The following is a 22,461-nucleotide window of genomic DNA, read 5'->3' as shown; positions in this document are numbered from 1 at the left end:
AGCTGCTCTAAATCTAAACACTGCTCGGGACATATGGCAACAAACAGCAAAATGACTTCCAGAGAGCACTCATGAGCCACATCCTACCTAGGTATTCACATGGGCATTCAGCCAAGAGTAATTTCACAATGAAACCTTTGGGATACAAAGTAAAACTACTCAAAACAACTGGAAAGATTACTGCAGATTGAAGAATACCATGTGTCTGGTCTGGAGAGCAGTATTGGCTCAACAGAGCTGAAGATGAAGGTCTCTCTGGAGATGTGCATAGCACAAAGAGCCAGAAATACAACCATGACCCTTTTTTTTCCCCCCTCAAAACTCCTGGTGCTGGTCTGGGATTGTTAAGCTGCTTGACACTTTTGATGTGCAGCTGTCAGGAGATTAGCAGTGCCATTTATCTCCAAGTGTACAGAGGGGTTTCTAGTACTCCCAGAGCTGTGCCACAGCTCATGCTGTTATTAATCTCAGAAAGGTCAAACACTTTTCTGATAAAATATTTTGGTTTACCAATGCGTAAGTACACAATAAAATAAAAAAGGCAACTGTGAGTTGTAGTCCAAACTCTTAAGATTCTTTAGATGTTCTCAAGAGAATTTTCTCATGAAAATCCAGAAGATTTGAGGGAAGCTGAAGGGAATTCTCATTTAATACTAACAGCCTGTCTAGAAGACATTTGCTCAAAAGAGGCACTTTAAAACATCAAACCACAAAGTAAAGGTCATGCAGCACTACTGGTGCATAGTGTCAACCTCAGGGGGTACCTAGATCCTCCATGTGGATTTCAGCCAACCTGTAAAGCTGTACATGTGCATTTCAGCCAACCTACAACACTCTATTCTGTAATCTGTCACATCAGCTCTGTGGAAAGCCAGTAGGGGGACATCAAAACAGCATGCACCAAGTGAGCGAGACCACCAGATTCAGCTTCCAAGAGCCAACTGGGTTCTGGCTCAAGCAGTGTAGAAACATGCTGCTGCTTTCTTCCCATGCAAGTTGGAGTGAACTTCCCAGAAAGGGACCAAACCATTTTTATTTTTCTTTTTAAACTAAATGCTTTTAATAGAAAACAAAATACAAAATAACTCTTTCCAGAAAGCAGAAATATTTAATCTCTCCAAATGACAAACTAGAACGTGCTTTTTCCGCAGATCCTTGTTGTAAATGCTGATGATTTATCTCACAAAGTGTTCATGAAACCGGTATTGCAACATTTGAGAAGAATCCAACACTGGCAGAGCTGCCTCTGTGTACACACAATAATTTAGTAATACTATTTTTTCCCATGTCACTTTGTGTGTCTCTCTTCATCCCCCTCTCCCTAGACTGCCAACTTCCATTTATGGAAACATTTCTGTGAGGTGCAGTGGTGGATTGACATGCCCTGTTTCCAATAGGAGTCCAAACTTTGCCACTTTATTTCTATTGTGCCCTCCCTCCAGACAAGGCAAGTTGTTTATTACCCTTAAAGCCACCGCTCTGCCCCCACTGTCCTCCCATCCTCAAAACACAGTGCAACCAGAGTCAGAAAATTTCCTAATTAATGGAACATAAATACAAATATCACAGCTAGTATCAGGAATCAAACCCAAATGACAATGCAGAGATGGGCCCCAACTGAGGTCAGATTTTCATCCCCTTACAAAAAAGAACAATCGTATTTTCTACTTACTTAGTCCAAAATATTCCAGAAGTGCTATAAGGAGCTGTAGTATTTAGGACCACTATCACTGTAGAATATACACAATGTTCTTTTAATAGAAGGGTCTTAAAAATGCTGGTCCTCTGCAATACCAGGAAAACAAAAGCAAAACAAAACAAAAAACACTGGGCCAGTAGTTCTCCACACACTTGAGCCTCAGTTAACAGTAGGTAACATGTGCCCATCAATCAATGCAGGATATTTAAGTGCAGGTCAGCAGCTTATCTGGTTGGCAGTTTCACTTGTCTGGACCAAGCTTTTGGTTTCCCCAAGCTACTGGATTTACTCCCCTTTTTCCCGTTCCTACAAGTACAAGATTAGAACGTATATGTATTTTCATCACTTCTCCTTTCTTCCTTATTCTGTTCAACAGCACAGGCCTTTTTGTGACATCTTAAAGCATCTGCATTACTCTGAACATGCCTTTCAAGGGGCAAAGGAAGAAAAGTGTTTCACAGTCAGTAATCTCAGCTTGCAATGGACTCTGACATTCAATACACCCACCCACTTCCCTAAAAAAAAAAAAATAAAAAAATTAATGTTCCTGATTTTCTTGTGCAATTCCAGTCACTAGAAGAAGATTACAGGCCATAAACTGTACGCTCAGTACATTATTCATTTGTCCGGTATATACACCAACCAGTTCACTGGAAGACCCATCCGCAGGGGCATTGCAGTAAGTGTTCCGAATGTCCCAGACCCGAACTGAATTGTCCATCGACGCTGAAGCAATCAAACTACTGTCAGGGCTAAAAGTAAGGCTGGTTATGTTGTCCGTGTGCCCCCTCAGTTCTTTGTAAAGAGTTCCTGATGCCAAATCCCACAGCTTTAGCCGCTGGTCTTCGCCTGCTGATGCCAGATACTTACCGTTGGGAGAGAACGCAAGCGCCAGCACAGGGCCACGGTGCCCGGTGAAAAGACGCACTGAATTGCCCTGCTGAGTGCTCCACAAGCGCACAGTTTTGTCCGTGGAGCCCGTCGCCAAGTAGTTGGAATTGGGGTGGAACTTGACGCAGTCTACGTCTGCCAAATGGCCTGCATATATTCGCAGTGGGTACGTCCGATCAAACGACCAGAGCCTCGCAGTGCGATCGTGGGAACCACTGGCAAAGTACAGGCTGCAGGGGCTAATATCCAAATCCCACACAGGATAGGCATGCCCTTGGTACAACACAGTGTTTGTAAAACTCCCAAGGTCCCAGTATCTGATGGACATGTCCTCAGAACAAGATAAGAGTCCTGAACTGTCTGAAAGGAACCTTGTGCTATACACAGGTCCACAATGTCCTCTCAGGATCTTCATTTCTGTGCCTGTGCTGTCATCCTCTTCCTCCTGGTCATAGAGGAGAAAAAGGAACAAGAAAGGAAAGCATGTTTATCTGTTCAACAACTACAGGAATCACCATCAGGAAAACAGGTGGGTATTAATACAGAAGGAGTTATTTTAGACATGGCACACACAGTTTGTGCAACTCTGAGACACAAACATTTCTGGTGCATTTGCTGTATCTAAGTGAATGCTGGAAGAGATGGTGAGACAAGACTTCCTATAATGGCATTATCTTCATTTTGGGTGGTCTCATGCTCAATCCAGAAGGCATCTTACCTGGGACTGTATGTAAATAGGGAAAAAATAACTATTTAATGACATTTTTCCTTTTGCTAAAAACATATGCATAGTCCCTATTCATGCTATACTAAACATTTGGCTAAGATGTTGAAACAGATCTTGGCATCTACTCTTTTGGTGCAGTCATTATTGGAAGTGAATCTCACAGTAGAGGGAAATAATCATAGATGTCTTAAACAAAAGGCAGGATATGGCAAGACAAAGCGTATTTGACAAGTTGGACATTCTTTCTTAAACCCACATGTGAATAGAAACCCAGTAAGGCTGTAACATTTATTTCCCTGTGCAAGCTCCATCAGGATACTTTCACATCCTCACCATTCAAGAATTGCAAATGTGTGCAGCTTATTTAGGTCAATGTATCCATTTTGGATTAGGAAAAGATGAATAATCACAAAAATGATGCCACTGGAAACCTTTTTATCCTGTTATTCTCTAATGCAAGTACCAGGCAGGTAAGTAAAGGCTTTCATGTTTAAAGACTGTTCAGTGAGCTATGCTAAAAGAATCTCCACATGATGGGTAAGAGCCTCTGAAAGCCTACTCAGGTAGCACCTCTTGACACTCAAAGGCTACAGACTACAAAAGTTTCAACAAATCTCAAGAGAGTGTCCTTGCCTGACAAGCTGTGGTCTCACTGACAGTGCAAGATAACCATGGCTTGGGGTGTACCTGTGTAGTAGGTTGAGACCACCTTTCCTCAGGGCTGTCAGGCAGGCACTTTTTCTCAGTACTGAACCAGTAACACTCATTGACAGACAATCTCTGCACATCAAATTCAACACAATGCCCTTTTGTTTGTGAGCAGCCCCTTTAACTTTTATCAGAGTGAACTGGCCTGTTTCCTGCAGAAGGAGCACTTCCTGCCCCGAGAGGAAACTCAATTCCCCAGGGCTGCTGGACTGCAGTTGACCAGCAGAAGTCAACATGTTGTGAGCAGCTTCCATCCCTCTGACCTCAGGACCCACAGACAGTTTTGGCTTCAGACTTCACATCAAAAGTGAACAAACTCTGACTGAGCTACCTCCTTGTCTTTCTCCATCTCAATGGCATGTTACATAGTAGGCAGCAAGCAGCATTTAGCAATACTAATTCTCTTCAGAGCAGTCAGTGCCCATGGGAGTTTTATGAGGTGGCTGGAAGCCAACTTCATCTCTGCTATGGAGGTGAGGCAGAGATAAACTGCAGGCTCTAGCATGCAAAGCCCCATTCATATTCAAATCGCTTTTTCTACCTCAGATAGAGCACTGCTTGTTGGAATCTACAGCATCTCTAGGCTATTAAAGGAGAACATTAAAGGAGAAAGTATAAAATGCTGCAGGTATCAGCCCATTTAATTATGGCCATAAGATTCCTGACAAGTTACCGGTGGAAGCCCATTACCTATACTGCACTACAGTTTCTGTAAATTTTGCAAGTCCAGGTACTTAATTTAATGCATTTGAAGTAATACAAGGCTACTCAGGCTGTCTGCAAGCATATACTCTTTCTCTCTTACTCGCACTTCCTCTTCTTTCCTTGTATTACAGTAGCAGTTGATTTGACAACGCCTCCTGCAGCATTCAAACCCACTTTCCTTTATGGTCACAGGCAGCAAATCTTATCTTTGATTTCTGTTTGACACCCACTTAGCACAACAACTGCACACTGCTCACTGAAGACAGTACACCTATAGTGCTTCTGAGTCACTACATTTTTCTGTTTCCTCCCTATCCAAGTTAATCTGCTGACCCTATTAACAAAAGCAGCTGCAAGTGCAGCCACTAATTTACTTCCTTGCAAAACCAAGCTACATTTCTTCGCCAGATCAATCACGCTTGCATCCCACAGCTACTACCACCATTGTGGTGTGCATTTGCAGCAGCTATAGAAAGATTGCAATCTGTGTTATAAATCAACAGGGAGGCAGGGAATCCCTCTTCATAATATTTTTTCAGGATTTCAATTTCACACCTTGAATGTGTTTCCTGGATATAACATACAACTGGGCATACCCAGATCCCATCAGCTCCTTCTGAAGTGGTTGCTGCTGCAGGTTAGCATGAACTATTTGTATTTCCTTGGAATGGACAAGAAATTAAATTAAATAAGTCTATGTTAATCAATAACCTACAGACACACACACACACACACAAACAGCTACATTTTATTAGTTGAACTACCTATTTTGAAAAGAACTATCAAAACAGATTTTAAGTAACAGGATATAACTGGAAAGCCTACCCACAGTACTAAAGTGAGCTAAAAAATTTACTGTTTAAACACTGAACAGAAAATGTTCCTGAGCAAGTGCAAGACTCCAAAAAATTATATTAATAAGAAACTGAAAAGAGCAAAAATGTTGGCATGTTTTGTTACACAGGACACCTTCTAATTGACAGACCTATGGACAAACTGCCCAAATCCTCAGCTATTGCTTAAATCAGTAATGGATTTTGCACTTGGACCTAGAAAAATTTATAGTTAATACATTTAACCATGTAAGCAGCAAACATTATCTAGCTGACAAAAATTATCTTGGTCTTCCACCCAGCATAAGCCTCAAAGGAATGAATAAGCCTCAAAAAACAACAGTGACATCCTCAAAAAAACCCCAAACCAAAATCTCACACCACTCCCTTTTTTTTTTTTTTTAAAGTAACTAGGAACAGGTTTCCCTGGGTGTCATCATCTTTCTCATCCTGCAGTGCTCTTAAGATGTCAAAAGGGAAGATTTCTTACCTGCCTACAGTAGAGATCTCCTAGCAGGGAAAGATGGGGAAGGATGGCTCTCATTGCAAGACATTTCTTACTGCTCCTTCCAGAATTCCCTCCCATCTGCCATTGAACAAGGTGTCAGCATCATCCCCGCTCATTACCACTTGAAGGACCACTGCCACTTAAAAGCAAAACCTTAAAAGCAGAGCTAAAAAGGGTCAAGTCTTAAATATTCACAGGATTTAAAGGATGCCACTCTTGCGGCTTGGAACCAGCATTATTTTCTGCTGTTATGTAGTACCAGCGATGAGCATGGCAAAATTGCAGAGACAGACAATAAATCCATTTGGACAGCTGCAAAACTACATTTTTATACTGGACCTTAAGTAAGAGACTAAAAAGTGGCATTTGTGAGATGCTACTGTAAAGAAAACAGAATTACTGTATCCCAAAATAGTAAGCCTCACCTGTTTCCGAGAGGAAAGACAACACTGGTGAAGTACAGTGCAGCATCACACTGAGTAAAATTCACTAAAACTATGCCTAGAAGATGATTTTGACCTTAGTGACACAAAGGCTCTACATGGACTAGGAAAAAATGTTGTTCTCTTAACACTTTTGCCAAGTCTCGACCTCACATGTGCATGTGTGTATACACACATATAGAAAAAGAGTTAATAAATTAAACCAAATGGTATAGCTTTAGTGCCACCCTGAACAAGATCCACTGTAACTACCCTAATTTTAGACCTTTATAATTTCATAAACAGAAGGACCTATTTGTTTGCAGCAAACAGAAACCAAGATAAAGACTGATTATTTCATGCATTACTATTTAAATACAATATCCAAAGCTAATTACACAACACAGAAGTCAAACAAACTTTAACATCCTCACAAGTTGTTCTATAGAACTCACTGAAGTAATGTCAAAGCACATTCAAGATTTTTGTTCTTTGTCAAAGTTTTCATCAGATTTATCCCTCTGAATTGCTGCTAATCAGACTGCAGTGACAGTCTGAAACACAGCCCCTGCTCACATTGAGCTGCATGACTGATAACTGCAGCCCAGTTGAGGTGGTCTGGTTTGGTCTTAGTATCTGTGGCTTCCACTCCCATGGCACCCAAGCAAGTGCTGGTCTGTCCCCACCTGCAATCCTATGGGTGCCTCTGTATTTTCATTTAGGGCTCCTAGACAATGGAATTTATTTCCTTTGTGGCCAAAGGGGTTTCATTTGCATTTGGTAACCAGCAGTATGTTCAGGCTGATATCCTTCCTTAGCTTTCAACTCCCGCTCAGGTCACTATTTGTTTTGTTAGTGGTGGAAGTTATTCAGGGCAATGATGACTTTGACCCGTGCTGGTCTTCGACCAGTTTTTGATTTTAGATCCGTGCACAAAAACTGCAGGATACATGAAATATCAAATAGCCAATAAAAGCCATTTGCACTCAAGCTTCCATGGCTGTCTCATAATACAGCTACAATACCCAAGTATGTGCCTATGTGCCAAAAAAACCTAATACACACACTCCTGATAACCTGGCATTATCTCACTTTTCTATAGTCTAGAGCCAAAGAAGGTGACCCACTGATTTATCAGACAAATTCTCTGTTGCAGGCTATTGACATTTGGCTTCCAAGATAGACAATAGCCACATGTCCTACGAACTCTTGCAGGTTATAATGAAAACAAATCCATAGTCCCACCTTGGTTTAGTCTGACCCACTTACCTGCTCACTCTGCAGAAAGGGTTAACCCGGGAAGCAGCAAACATGCTGCTGTGCTGTCTCACCTCAGTACCTGCCTCTTGTTCTCAAGCTGACTAACAAAGCAATCCCTAATCACATATCTCTGCATACAGGCATACACCAAGCTCTCTGCACTCTTCCAAAATAAACAGAACCCTGACACTAAGTATTTTTAGGAGAAGAAAAAACAGCGGAAAAAAAGCTGTTTCTACTGCTAAATGCTCCACACAAGAACAAATGAGGTTTTTCTTTTTTTCAAGAGGGGAGTGATTAAAAAACAGAAGAGTCACAAATTTTGATCTCTAACCAGATATAAGATGCTACTTAGGCAGCTGTGTCAAGAGGGGAGGAAGGGCGTAACTAGAAGGCAAAAAAAAAGCAAATTAGAAGATGCTATCTGGCCTCGAAAGTGAAGGTATACACATCCCTGACCTTGTCTCCAGCACTCCAGAGTAGAAAGCCTCTCAAGTTTCTACACTTTGGATTCCTTAACATTCTGCATATTTTTTCCATGATAACTCTTCACCTTTGGTTAAGGTGATGCCTCAAATGCAGTTTTGCACTTAGGCACTGGAGCAGACTCTTTTGGCTCTTTCCTTATTTTGTCTTTATTTTCCTCTTCCTGTGTCTCCATTCTTCTGCCTGGTTGTTCTGAGCTATTTTCCTTCTAGTTTTCATTCAGTGCTGTGTTTTTATTGTCCATATCTCCTTGACTCATCTTCCCACCCCTAAGAAGGCTCCATGCTCCTAAGGAAAGGGAGCCTTCTCTAGTCACCTGTCCTTACTTAGCTGCTTGTCTACTGTCATCTGTTCAAGGACAGCTGGAGGAGGAAGATCAGCACCCAGGACTAGCAAACTATGACCCATGCACAAACTCACTGCACCTCAGTGCAGCATTTACAACCACTCCAGGAAAGAATAAGGACAAGACTAAGCTATAAAATTTGTGCATCAGCAAGGCAGACAGGTTGTGGAACAGCCTCATAGTCCCCTAAGACATTACTAGATATTTCACAACGCACGTCCAAAATAGCCCAGCAAAAGGGGTAGAAGGGGAAAAAGAAAAGGGCATCCAGACCTCCTCATCCAGGATGTCACAAGCCAGACGGATGCGGGACACATCAACAAGGTGGGGCTCAGATTTTAACTTCCTGGAACGCAGGCTCCACAGCTTCACACATGAGTTATCGAACCCAGCAGCGAGCAGCTTGCTGTTTGGTGAAATCTCTGCAGTGTTCAGCAACTGCTCTGTGTTATAGAAGGCATAGAAGCAGATGGTCGTTAAGGAAGGGGGCCCGTCCTTGACACGTTTAATGCTGTCCTGCAATAAATCCAGCGCTGCCTCATTCTGCAGAATGGAAGCTGGCACATCGCTGGGTTCCAGGCCGTTGCTCTCACTGCGCGAGGAGCTCCCACCAGCATAGAGCTGGTAGTCAGTCCTCTTGGCAGGCTGCACATCCAGGTGAATGTGCAAGGTCAGAACTTTGCACAGGGCATTGTTGTTGTCACTTTGGAGGTAGCGAAGAAGGTAGTTGTAGCTGTCCTCTTGAAGGCGGATGACATACTTGTTGTCCAGAAAAGCCCGGAGCTTCAAGTTGGACAGGATATCTTGAATAGTCATGGTAGTCTGCAACTGTTCAATGATATCCTTCTGGCTGGCATTCTGCAAGAACATGCCATGGAAGCGGCTGTAAAAACTGTCCACTGTGCTTTTTAGGCCATTCTGGACCATGTTCAGATGGAGGTAGACGAAGAGGGGATATAGAAGAGGCATCACTTCATGGCTGTGCTGAGAATCTGAATCTATATAAAAAACAGCAACAAACTTTGAATGATTTCTCAATCCTCTTTCTACTGGGAATAAAACAGAGCAAGGATGATTACTGAGAAAGCCTTGACAGTGGTATCAGAGAACAAGCAAAAGGAGACTTTTGTTGGCACATCTAAATGAACCTTTTCTGTCACCTAAAGGCGGTACAGTACCTATTACAGACCTCAGTAGAGATTGTCAAGTCAGTGAGGTACCTTGTCAGAACAAAATTCAGAGATTTCATAACTCTTTTTAGGTGTGGGATACCTAATAATATACCACCTCATAAAACACATGACAGTTGAATTTCCCCCATTTATTTAAGAGGAAAAACTATGCCCTTTGTTTATTGCAATAAAGGAACTGAAAAATTTATTCATTATATTTAAAATAGTATTTAAGTGTTTAAGTCAAAATTATTTACCTAGCTTGTTTAGGCCTCAGCTTTGTTGGCTTTTTTTCTCTTAGCTTCAATAAAACTTGCATGTGGTACTTTGGATGGAACTAATTCATCCCCAGGGGAAAAGAAGCTACAGTTTCCAAAATGTACTGCAATACGCTATGCTCTTGTTTTATTTCTGTGTCTGCCCATGTACACGCTTTCTCTCTCTCTGCCAAGGCAAATCCCAGCAGTAATTCCTAGTACACAGCGTAACAAACCCCCGATTAGGCTGTGCTGTACCTTGCAGAGACTGATCTGTGCAACAGCTCCACCCTTCCTTCACCAGCTTCTTGGGGCTGTTTGCCAGCTACAGGAAGCTGTGAGGAAGCAGAGCCCTGCTGCAGAACACCATGGCAACATACAGGGCTGCAACGAGTTACTACCAGAGGACCAAATGCTCCAAATTACTGGAAAACAAATAGGCATTGCCGATCCTTAAAATGGAAAAAGCATTGCTGCTTTTCAGCTTTTTCGTCTCTCCTGCTGCTCACCAATGCATACCCTTTTTTCCACCGTTTCCATTAGGTTATTTTTCCTCTGTGCTGAGCACTCTTCCAGACTTTCTCTGGTCCATACTGTGCCTCTCTCTCTCTCTCATTTCTATGAGCAAATATAGAGTAGGTCTGGCATGCTTGTATACTTAAGCATCATTCTCCTTCCTGTCCCACTGAAACTGGGACAAAGCCAGTGAAAACAGTGGTCAGGATGCAGTAAAACCTCTAAGCAGCCAGCAGGTGGTCTTTTCTCTCTAGGTGCACTAGTCCAAAAACGCAGCAAGAGGAAGGACCTCATTCTGCAGTGGGGACAAAAGGGAAAAGATGGGAAGTTGGCAGAAAAAGGAATGAAGAAAACATTCCCTAGGAACATATGAAGAAATGTTACAGGAGCTAGGTCTGTCTAGTTTGGAGAAGACCAAGGGGGTATCCAATTGCTGCCTTCAGTACAGAGTGGGACACTACACAGGAAAAGGAGCCTGCCTCTCCTCGGAGGTGCTCAGTGGAGGGACATTAGGCAAGCTGCTGCAAGGGAAATTCTCATCAAACTGCTCAGCCCTGCAGCCGGGTCCCAGAGGTGCAGAGCAATATGTACCTTCTTTTGATATTCTAAACCTGACTGGAAAAGGCTCCGAGCAACCTGATCAAACTCTCATCCTGCCCTTCTTTGAGCGGCTGGTTGAACTAGAGACTAGTTAGTTTAGTTCTTCAGTGACCCTAATCCCCTGCCCACTCCTCGGTGGTGCAGGCATCACAGAAATGGGAAGTGTCCTGCTCTGCCTGGTGGCTGGTTGGCAAGTTACTCCCATGAAGAAAGAAGTAGCTCGTACATGTTAGATATCAAAACAGAGCAAGAGGGACAACAAAAAAGATGAAAACAGCCAACCTGAACACCAAAACCATGCCTAGCACTTCCTCAAGCAATTAAGTGACTGAACAGAGTCACCATACTTCTCAAAAAATCTATTAAACCACAGGGATTTACCTCAAATATTCAAGTGCAAAGGTGTGTAACTGCTGCAGGCAGCAAGGTTCTAAGACTTCATTATTTTCTGCCTCTGCCTTCCTGCCTGCGTGCTTCTCTTCCCTTCAACAACTATCAGAAATATTAATCCTGATGTTATGCACAATGGGATCAAATCCCTACACTGGACAAATGTTGATGTGTCCAAAGGCAGGAGGAGTGACAACCTCACTTTCCTTGGTATTATTCTCTAAAAATTCTGTCTACTTTCTTCTTCCCACATTGGAGACTTGTAGAAGAATAAGGAGATTCCCAAGAGAACCTTTCCAAAAAAAAGAGTGAATAATAATAAAAAAAAATTATTATTGTTTTGGGCATCACCACAGAGTGAGAATTTTTTTACTTTGTCATATCCCTCCAGTCTCAAACCCAGTACAAATTTAAGGGAACAAATTCTCCCTTAAAAATCCAGACCACCATAAAAATAAGCTAATTATGGATAAAATTAAAACTCCTAAACTAGGAGACAGCAGAGAACTACATTTATTTCTGAGTTACCTGCCTTTCACATAAAACACTAATCTTCCTTCTTGTCCTGTGTATGTATGCTGTTGTCTAGAAGATCTAAAAGGCCAAATGCTTGAACAAGAAAGAGCAGACATCTACAAAATTCAAGGCTACTCAGCACACAGACAACAGCCAAAGTAAGAAAAAAATCAAATATTTCTATTTGTAGTAACTGAAATATCAAAACTAGAAGTCAGAACATTGTTAGAGACATGATTTTGAATTTTATTATATTGTGCTTTACTCATTGAAATGACAAAAAAAATTCAGCTATTGTCCTCTTCCTTGTTTCCTGATATTTACCTGTGAGAAAATTGCGTAATCGTCCAAATTGTACTTCATATTGCTGTGGCTCTGCCAGGCAGGGAGCTGCAGACACAACGTTGGCACAACCAGACTCAGATTGGACTGTGAAATAAAATAAGTAAAAATTAAATGGGGATTTAAGGAGTTTTGTATGTGTGTCTGGAAACAAAGCTTCTCATAAAATTCAAGATACGCAGCCACTCAGATGACATTTCATATTTGAAATCACCCAGGTATGACATAGTCCAAAGCATCTAAATGTGGCATTAACAACCTAGACAGATCATGAATGAGAAAGTATAATTAAAGCTAAACCCCACCTCCCAAAAATCTCAGCAACTTATGTGCTCCACCCAGAATACCTTTTAAACTTTTCAAATACAACCTTAAGTTCCCACGAAATTCAGACTAACACCATCACAGATCCTTTAACAGTTTTACAACTCAGTGGTTTTACTACTTTGCACTCAGAAAAGATGAGGAAAGTAATCTACAATCTATGTTTCTCCAAAACATAGTTTCTTAATCAGTGGGTCCCACCAACTGTCCTAAACAGAAGGTTTGCAGTGACACCACCTCAGATTCTCAAATTCCTTGTCCCAGTCATTATAGTTTACAACAAATTATAATCAGTATAGTTTACTAAGTCTCATGGATATGGTGGTAAAAATGCACTGAATTTTTAAGCAAACACTTAGTAGTTTTTTATCAAAATGTGCCCTCCTCCCTGAGGATTTTAGGTTAAAGGGTAGCTGGTTACTGACCACAAACCCAGTTGGTCTTCTGAGATGGTGCTAAACTGTTTTTCAGAACCAGTACTGACTCTGGTAAAAGTGGTTCTGAACTATTTAGAAATCGAATTGGCTTCTCCTTCTCTGGCAGTAAACCTTTGCTGTTCTGCTAACTGCCTGGAATCCAACAGGGGACTTTGTGCAAGTCTACAGACATGCACGAACATACCCCAAGCGTATGGAAATACTGGTGATTAGAAACACAAGTTCCTCCCTTCTAGAGCACAAGAGGGTAAGCAGTTTCACTATTTCCTTTCATATTTTTTTTTCAATTCATAACTATTTTTCGCTCCACAAACTATTTTTATTACTTTCACTTCAGTTTCTTTCAGTTTCCCCTGGCCTGCACCACTTTCCATCCTCTCTCTTTGTCTTTCTACTTCTGAGTGACTGGGGTTTTTTTTTGTTCCAGCATTTGGCTCATGCACACAGGCACAGCTCCGACATCCCTGGAAGTCTATAAAGAACATAGTCAAATGTTCACATGCTAAAGAGAGATAGGCCAGCCTCCAGCTCATCTCAATGCTTCTAATTAGAAAGAGATCAGCACATGGTATACAGGGGCAGCCTGTTGCTATTCTCTTCCCCCTCTCTCTCTGGTAAGACACAGGTCTATGTTCCTTCAGCTTATGTAAACATAGGAGGTGTGTTTACCAACTCTCAAGGGCAAGCCGAGTTCAGCTTTTAAAACAGAGAGCTGGGCTGTGCTCATCGTTCCCTCTTGGGAAAAAACCCCAAACAGATTCCAGCACCAACCCTACTGTATCTTAAATTAGTTTCGAAATAAATAAATATAACTTGCTGAAAGATACAGCTACANTTTCTACAGTCTGTCTGCTTCTGAAACTCAAAGTTGGTAAGAACTCCAGCCTCACATATTTGTAGTACTTAACAGCTAAAGTAAAAAGCTCTGCTATTTGGACTTAAAATTTAATATAATCAATATTCAGCATGAAAAAGTAAACAGCATGCACATGTAGTAACTCAAGAATGCTTAGTGTCAATTTTCAATTTCACCCATACTATTCACTATAAAAGCAAAGAAAAACAAATATGACAGCCTGTCTCTTATGCTGTGTCACAGGATTATATACAAGGGTCAACTCCTCACAGAGTTCTGGTGGTCTCATTTCAGCAGGAATGGGAATGACTTGACACCTTGCTCACTCCATGAAAGCACAATTCATTGGCCTTGGCTTTATGAAGTGTTCCCTCCATGCCACAACTTTCTCTGCATAAGCAACTTAATTCCAAAATGAAGGTGTACTTGATGCTTCAGAAAGCGAAATATCATCTTTGGCTACCTATCCTGAAATAGTCTGACTGGACAATCATTATGCCCTATTCTTTCAGTAACAATGCTAGAGCTCATTTCCATCCAGCAAATGGTAAATGAAGCCCTACATACCAGACAGCTGTAACAAGTTACATTCCAAGTCTTTGCCTTACCAAAACTTTGCACCAACCAGAATTGCAAAAAGGATCAAGAGCTCAATTGATTCCAAAACAAGAGTAAAATTTCAAGCATATTTTCTTCCTGGTAGAAATAAAACACTGGCTGTATCCTTCTCATACATTAATAAACCTACCATAGCTTCTTTTTCATCCTCTCCAGTGGTCACAGGAACATCTATTGGAAACATCTGTTTCTTTACTTCACTTCCAGTAATTAGAGCCAGCTATGTGACCTGATAGCAGATTGAAAGGAACTCACTCCTAACTCAGGGATACAGACAGTACCCTCCTGGTTTTGTGTGTTTGCTACCAGATTTGCTTTCAGCTAACAAATGTGTGGCTACTGTAAATGCAGTTGAACAGCAACTGATTCGTCTTTTGAGTGAGTGTGATGATGTATAATTTTATATTATTTCAGACAGTCCTATGGGCAATATTAGAGGAACCTGTTCCTTGGTCACTCATTCTGTCCTCAAATATTATTCTATTTTTCTACAGAAATATAGGATAGTCACAAGGAAGCTCTGTGCTGCAGATGTGATTGGGCAGGGTCCTAGATAATCTCTTCTGGGCTACCCCTCCCACAAAAAAACTTGGGCCAGATGATCTTCTGAGGTTCCTTCCAACCTGGGCTACTCTGTGATTCTGTGAAAACAGCTGTACAGATATAGCAAACATATGAAGAACTGAAGAAGGACTGAACTGAAGAGACTGTGGAAGAAATGTGAAAGTAAAATTGAAAAACAAAGCTACTTCCAAAACTGAGGACACTTTACACTGTGAAAGAGAAATCACAGAACTGAAGCCTGAAGTAAGCAACTCTCCCATTTACACAGGCTAGTTAATTTAAAAGTCAAACAAAAGACCTGAACACAAAAAGCAAGGTGAGTTTTCTTATGGAAAAACCAAAAACATTTTCAGAAAAACATATTAGATCGCTCTCCCCAAAATAAAGCAATGCAGGCTTTAAAGTCTGCTCAGTTTTTAGTCAGTTTGCAAAACTAAGATGACTGCAGCAAAAAGTATTTTCAGCCTCTGTTGTCAGAATAAGAAGCTGGGTTTTGCTTTTTTAACAGTCATTCATGGAACTGCAGCATGCTCGCTGACAGCTAATTACGAGTATGTTTGACAAGAAGTAGTAAGCAGCTGAATACATGAGAGCAGACCATTTTCAGTTCTATTGAAAACTGATGACTAAATTCTGAATCACCATCCACAAAACCCGCACCCTGGCTAGAGGATACCGACTAATATGAAATCTAGTAATAACATTTGGTGGAAGATAGTAAAAAGACAAAACCCAAACACACACTCATTCACACTCTTTATGGAAACTTTTTTTCTGCATGATGCCACCTGGTATGGTTGGTATCACATTCTAAGCCCATTTCAGCACTGACCTTTCTACCCACTTTTCACATAAAATCTCCCACTAAAAAAACAATTCAGCATTTTACTTTGGTTTCATTCCTTCCCCATTTCCCCCAGTACTTTTTCACGGAGTTGCAACAAACTTCTGATAGTTACACTGAAAAAAGCGAGGAAATGAAAAGTATTAGTAAGACCTAAGTCACTTCTAAATAAGGAAATACTACCAAATTTCCTTCAGGCCCCTGAGAGAGTCAGCCTGAACATTTACCCACAAGTCACTTATCTTTGGATTGTTAACTATGGTAAAATAGTCTAGAGGTGGAAAAAGCTATTTTGGCATCCAATCTTTCGTAGCCACAAGAAGAGAGCTATACAGCAACTTATGTTTTGTCAAAACAAGTTGTACCACAAGTAACTAAGGTCTCCACCACTCTGTTTAGCCTAGGATACTGTCACAATCTAAGCAGTTTCATTAACAGAAAACATTTTCACTCAAAGGTTATCCCAGCATTTTCTATTACTTTTACTAATAAATTTAATTTCTATAACCTCCACATTGCTTGCATCCTTCTGGTACTTGTATGTGCTCAAGCAGCAGAATTTCTTGTAACAAAAATAATAACTACAACACAGACTGTCACAGACACAATTTGAAAAGCAGATAGTGTGGCAGAATTCAAAAGCCTTTAAGAAAGAGGAGAAAGGGCATGCAGGGAAATAAACTGTCTCTCCACTGAAGGTTTTAGATTTTTTTACCCCAAGTGACAGAGTAGTGCTTTCACCACTACAAAGCTGACTAGTCCAGAAAAAGACACAGCCTTATCTCTTCCACTTCACATGATATAACAAAGGTACAACAGATTTTCCTGCTTCTACTTAATTCTTCATCTAGGTTCTTCTCACCTCTGTCCCAAAGCAGCACTACTCACCAGACTTCATGTTCTTTGGGATACAACATGTGTATTTTCCACTACCCTAACCTGGTATTTCAGCCTGCTCTTTCACTGACTATGACTGTCACCTTGTTACACTTTCATCCACATTTTCATTATTCAAAAGTTCGTAACTCAGGCCAACTTCACACTGAGAAATTTCTTTATTTCAAAAGGAGAGCTGTCCATATGTGCAGACAAATTCACACAGTTGCCAATATACATACAACTCTGCCAAGTACCCATGGAAGATTTGACAGAATTACCTGTGAGATTAGCTGCCATCTCTTCAGCAGTCTGACACAGCCTCAGCCCTTGCTTTAGGGGACCTTCTGAGTCCACATACTGACGGCGCTTGAGGTAGCAGGACACTGCCATCTGAATCTGTTCTGTGCGTACGCGTTTCATGACCTCAAAAGAAAAGGAAGAGATGATGAGGCTCTTACTGTGCAAGCATAAGCTAAGATCAACTTACACCACAGTTGTATTAATACTGATAGAAAACAAACAGCTCAGTATTTTCATTGCTGAAGTCAAACAACTTCATTACTGAAGTATGAAACAGAACCTTCGGGCATTTGCCTCTCAGTACTAAGGCGTACCTAGAGACTTTGTATCAGATCCCTGAAGATGTTTTGCTGCCTAATTCTGCTAATTTCACTGAGGAATCAAAAACAGGATTCTGGACTAAAACTGCAGTGGTGAGCTGAAGCATTTGTTTTTGTTAAAAATAGCTCATAGAAAGGGAATGTTTTTCCTCCTCGTGTTTTTATAGTAGCAGTTTAAGTATTCTTCAATCATTTTCTGGTTCTTTAGCTTGACCAATCAACAAAACAACTCCAGAAGATAGAGGGGAATGAGAAATTAACATACAAAGAAGGAAATTTCATAAACATAATGCTTTTAATACCAAACCTATTTGTGTAGTCCAGGAAGCAATAGCTTATCATCTGAACTTAAAGGTTAGATCCAGACTTTTGGCACTTTGCTCAGGTTAAGTCTCCCCAAAAAAATCCAGGGAAATAACAACAAAAGCAGAACCTTCTGCCTTTGTCACCTGGTTCCATCTATCTAGGCTTACCTCCTACAAAGGTCAAAAAGAAAAAAGAATCTTTTGAAAGTTTATCTTATATATGTATTTTGAAAGCCATCCTCACAAACACCACTTTTAGTATCTCAAAAGCAAAAAGAGTTCACTGCTGGCTTTTAGCCCCTGGCTTGTAATAAAGGAACCTCAGTATGATGAATGCAATAGCTCCCTTGCCATTTGAGTAGTCCCTGACTGCCACCAATCCTTCACAATAGCCATCGATTTTACACAGAAGTTTAGATAACCTAAAAGGCTTCAAATAAAGCAGAACTAAGCAACAGGGATTTTTTTCTGTCACAATACTAGGTAAAGCCTGCCTTGAGAGAGTTCAACACCTTACAGTCTCGCTACCAATGACCTGCATGTGTTTCACAAGTGCACATGCTTTCTGGTTTAGGCAGCTAAATCTGATGAAACACAACCTTTTCAGAGAGAGAGACAAAGATGCCCTTCCCTCCTTGTAAGAACCATATTCCTAACAAAAGGACAGCTTTAAAAATATGATCATAAATGAGGCTTTGCTAATACCCATGCACACTTTAGTGCTTATCCCAGTTGTTAGAACAATAAGCCTTCTGTGAAGTTAGTTCCAAGTGGATGGGGATGCAAGGTTTCAGCAAAAGTTACTTCCAACAGATACATGGAATTACAAACCCATATGCTTTGGTGAAAACCTTAAAAAGGTTCCCATTTGTTCTCACAGGTTTAAGTAACTGTTGAGGGTGGAGTCATCAACAAGTGTGGAGTTTTCAAAGCATTTCCAGATAGACCCAATAAAATAGAGTTTCAACCACACCTTTTTCCACTCCAAAAATAAATTTCCTTTTCATCTTCCTTGAAATTAAAGAAATTATATCTGAGACTTACACTGTCTCAAATATAACACCTTTTCTGCTGCACAAAACTGTGACAAAGACAGAATTCTAATGAAGGGCATGAAGAAAGATGGAGACAAAGATGGACCATCTAAACCCACTCTTAATTAAAGTTCACAATGTATTATGTTACCATCCTGCATTTCAGCCAGCAGCATGGACTCACCTGCAAATGACTTGCCCAGGTGCAAGTAAATGCCTCCACATGCACTCTGGCATTCAGTTTAGAATTGGGTAGCAACTTAATTGTATTTGAGCTGCTCTCTTAAACGTTTATTTTAGGTCTAGAAACTGTTTTGGAAAGTTTGCATCTAGATTGTTTGCATCTAGTATAATCCGAAGGAAAATGGCACAGGACAGAATCAACTTAATGTTTCTGAAGCAGTTTTGGCCAGTCAGAACTGTGCAAATAGCCTCAGGCCAGTGATTCAAATGCAAAGAGGGAGCATTTAGAAATATCCTTGCTTATACTGTTTTTGCTTCAGTTACAGGATTGATTTATGCTAGGTTAGATTTGGTAAGAAAACCCTTATTCATTATGGCACAGCATACATGTACAGATGATACCCCAAACTCATAATGGATTGGAGAAACCAAAAACTGGTGAAAGATGTAGAACTCCAGAAGACCCTTTGAAATGACAGTGACAAACAAGAAGAGCACCATGATCAGCATTTTCAAGCTGCTGAATGAGCAGATGACCAACAGAGAAAATGGTAAATTTTAAATGATAGGCAAAAAAGCAGTAGGTTACCCAGTAGTCTCAAATTCTAACATCAGGATCAGACATTTTAGCAGCAACAGAGAAGAGCCTGGGAAAGGAGCAGCTGCTGGCAGCTGATTCAAATCCAAGCTTCTTTGGAGCTTTGGGAAAAACAGGGAAGCCCCAGTTTCCTCAGTCAAGACTAGCAAGGTGGTGTTTGCTGCTGATTTATGCAATCTGTATAGTTTCTTGCCCTGCAGTCACAGTAGTGCATGTTACCAGCAGTATCTCATGGAGATCTCTTTCCCTATTCTCAGATGATAGCACAGGAACTACTTTACAAGAAATGCATCTTCACTGAGAAACACCCGTTGGCATCAGACACACTATCACCTCTAGTTTAGTTTCAGTCTTGGCTTCTTCATTCACTTTGCCTTTATACCGCACCCTCAGCATTACAAAGAACAATGTCACCCAAGCAGAAAAAGTATTAATGAAAAGTGTAAGAGCAAAATCAACATTCCTGCAAATATTCTTTATCAAGCCCTTCATCAAAAGTAGAATATATCATGAAGTAAATATATGCACGGCTTGCCAAAATGCCTTCAGCTGGGTTCAAGCTGAGCCAATTCACAACAGGTCAATGATGCAGAATTTATAGGCATAAAAGGACAAGCCTGCTGTTTTAACTTCCCATCAATTTTAAGACTCTTCCTCTCATCACTGAAGATAATCTCCAAAATATGAAAAGCACATGAAAACCGAAAGTGTATAGAGTTCCATGTCCATGAAATCAGAAAGCTTGAAACAATTGTTCGAAAGTCTCAGCTGCCTCATTTCTCTCAAACAGCCAGAGAGAACAACAAATACTAATCACGTTAACTATTTTTACTGATAAGCAAAATACACAAGGAAAGAGAGGAAAGATCACATTGTGACTTTGCACAGCTACAAGGCAGCATCTTCTGCAATACTGCAAACTGGAGCACAGAAAAAAAAGGATATTAAGGTAATTTTTTTGAGAAACCAAAACCACCAAAGCAGAGCAGAGGCTAATCATACAAAGCACATCACAAGTTCCTCCTTCCTAAAAAAGCTGGAAATGAACTAAACATCGGGCCAAGGAAATTAATTTCCTGCCTATGCTACATTTCAGGTACACGTTTAGGCAGATTCCATGGCCTTGGAAAAATCCCAGCACGGACTCTACAAAAAGAGCTTGAAAAATAGCATTGGAAATGCCGCTTTTAAAGACTCTGTACTCCTGTTGTGAGTCTGGGACAGCAGTTTCTTTCTTCCAACAGACTGTGGAAAGACCTGTGTGCATCAGAGAGCCAAGGACAAGTAATCTTAAAAAAAAAACCAAACCACCACAAAAAACCCCATCAAAACCCAAACAATAAAAAATAAAACAACAGAAGCAGCTTTTGAATATTCTCCAATGATAACTGTGTCTCAGGCCTCAGTTGTGAATGGAGAAGTACAATCTTTTATCCTTTACTGCTACAGGTGAAATTTGGGGCCTACCAACAATACTAACTCCAAATTATTAACTTTGTGACATAAGGGTAATCTGAGATTTACAAAATTTTCAGAGTAAACACGATAAGAATAAACTAATACGAAGATAACCACAAACTTAGAGCCAAGGGATGTCGCACATGCAGTGGCTGCAATTCAGAAAAAACGGGCAAGTAAACATGACAAGTTAATTTGGAGACACAGCATAGGAATGGTGCAAAATAGGAAAACAGGATAGCAGGAACTACGGAGAAAGCTTTTGCCTGAGCAGTGGCACTCGTGAAGAGGCAGAAAAGGAATAGCTGTGATTTTAGAAGAATCCATTTGCATTTAGACGTAGATGTAGCTCGCCGTCCATGAATTTAGCTTTGCCCATTCCACTATTTTCCCCCCGCTTCAAAGACGGTGCCAAAGAACGCCTGGCTTCACCGGTCCGATCTCCTCTGCGCGACCTGGGCAGGACGCTTTACTCCAGCCCACTTCACACCACCTTGGGCTCAGCTCCACCACCCAGCCCTTCCCCGGCCGAGCGGAGCTGCCGGACATGTGGGCCCCGCGGGCGGACACCGGGGCCGGGAGCCTGCCGGGCCCCTCGCCCGTCCCGGGGCTGCTCTGCCGGCCGAAGTGCGCTCGCTGGAGGGACGCGAAAAGTGAAAGCCTTCCCCTGTCAGGATGAAAAAAAAAAAAAAAAAGAGGAAAAAAAAGAAAAGGGAAGAGAGACGGCGCGATAAGAAGCTGCTCATTAAACCCACGCACTTTCCAAGGGAAAGAAGAGCATGAGGAGCAGAGCCCCCCCAGCGACCTCCGAGCGCAGGGCAGGCGCCCGGCCCCGTCCGCACCCGGGGCTGCCCCCAGGGCCGCGCCCGTACCCGGGGTGCCCCCGTCGGCTTCCCGGGAGCCGCCGGCCGGGCCGGGCCGGGCCTGCGGGGCCTCCGCCACGAGGCGGCCGCGGGACGCCCGGGCCCCGCTCCCGCCGCCGGCACCACCTCCCGCGACCCCCCGCGCGGGCCCCGGGCCGCGGCCTCGGGCCGGTCCCCACTCACTGAGCATCGCAGGCGGCGAGAGGCGGCGGGAGGGAGGCGGGGGCCGGCGCGGCCGGGAGGGCGCTGTCACTGCGCCCAGCGGCGCCAGGCGCTGCCGATGGGCGCGCCGCCGCTGCCGCCTCCCCTGCGGGCCGGTGCCGGTGGCGCGGCCGGTGCTGCCCGGGGCCCGGCGGGCGGCGGCGGCCGCTCCATGGCCCGGCTGACACACGCCGGGGCGGGCGGGAGCGGGGCCGGGGCCGCGCAGGCGCCCTCGGGCCGCCAATGGGCGCGGGTTCCCCCAGCGCCGCCTCCCGCGCTCGGCGCTCGGCTGGCGCGGC

The 22,461-nt window shown here is 42.3% G+C and overlaps 1 protein-coding gene across 1 annotated transcript; it reads right to left on the bottom strand.

Annotated features, from left to right (window-relative positions):
• Window positions 1-1,041: 1,041 nt before the first annotated feature.
• TAF5L (TATA-box binding protein associated factor 5 like) lies at window positions 1,042-21,615 on the bottom strand. The gene is made up of 4 exons (XM_017817465.1): window positions 17,179-21,615; window positions 12,361-12,465; window positions 8,859-9,583; window positions 1,042-3,035 (listed from the first exon to the last, which is right to left on the bottom strand). The coding sequence occupies exons 1-4, from the start codon at window positions 17,318-17,320 to the stop codon at window positions 2,238-2,240; spliced, it is 1,770 nt and encodes a 589-aa protein (XP_017672954.1). The 5' UTR covers window positions 17,321-21,615; the 3' UTR covers window positions 1,042-2,237.
• Window positions 21,616-22,461: the final 846 nt, after the last annotated feature.

Source organism: Lepidothrix coronata, unplaced genomic scaffold, assembly GCF_001604755.1.
Source record: "Lepidothrix coronata isolate B3197 unplaced genomic scaffold, Lepidothrix_coronata-1.0 Scaffold61, whole genome shotgun sequence".
NCBI lineage: Eukaryota > Metazoa > Chordata > Aves > Passeriformes > Pipridae > Lepidothrix > Lepidothrix coronata.
This window is presented reverse-complemented; position numbering and strand designations above follow the sequence as displayed.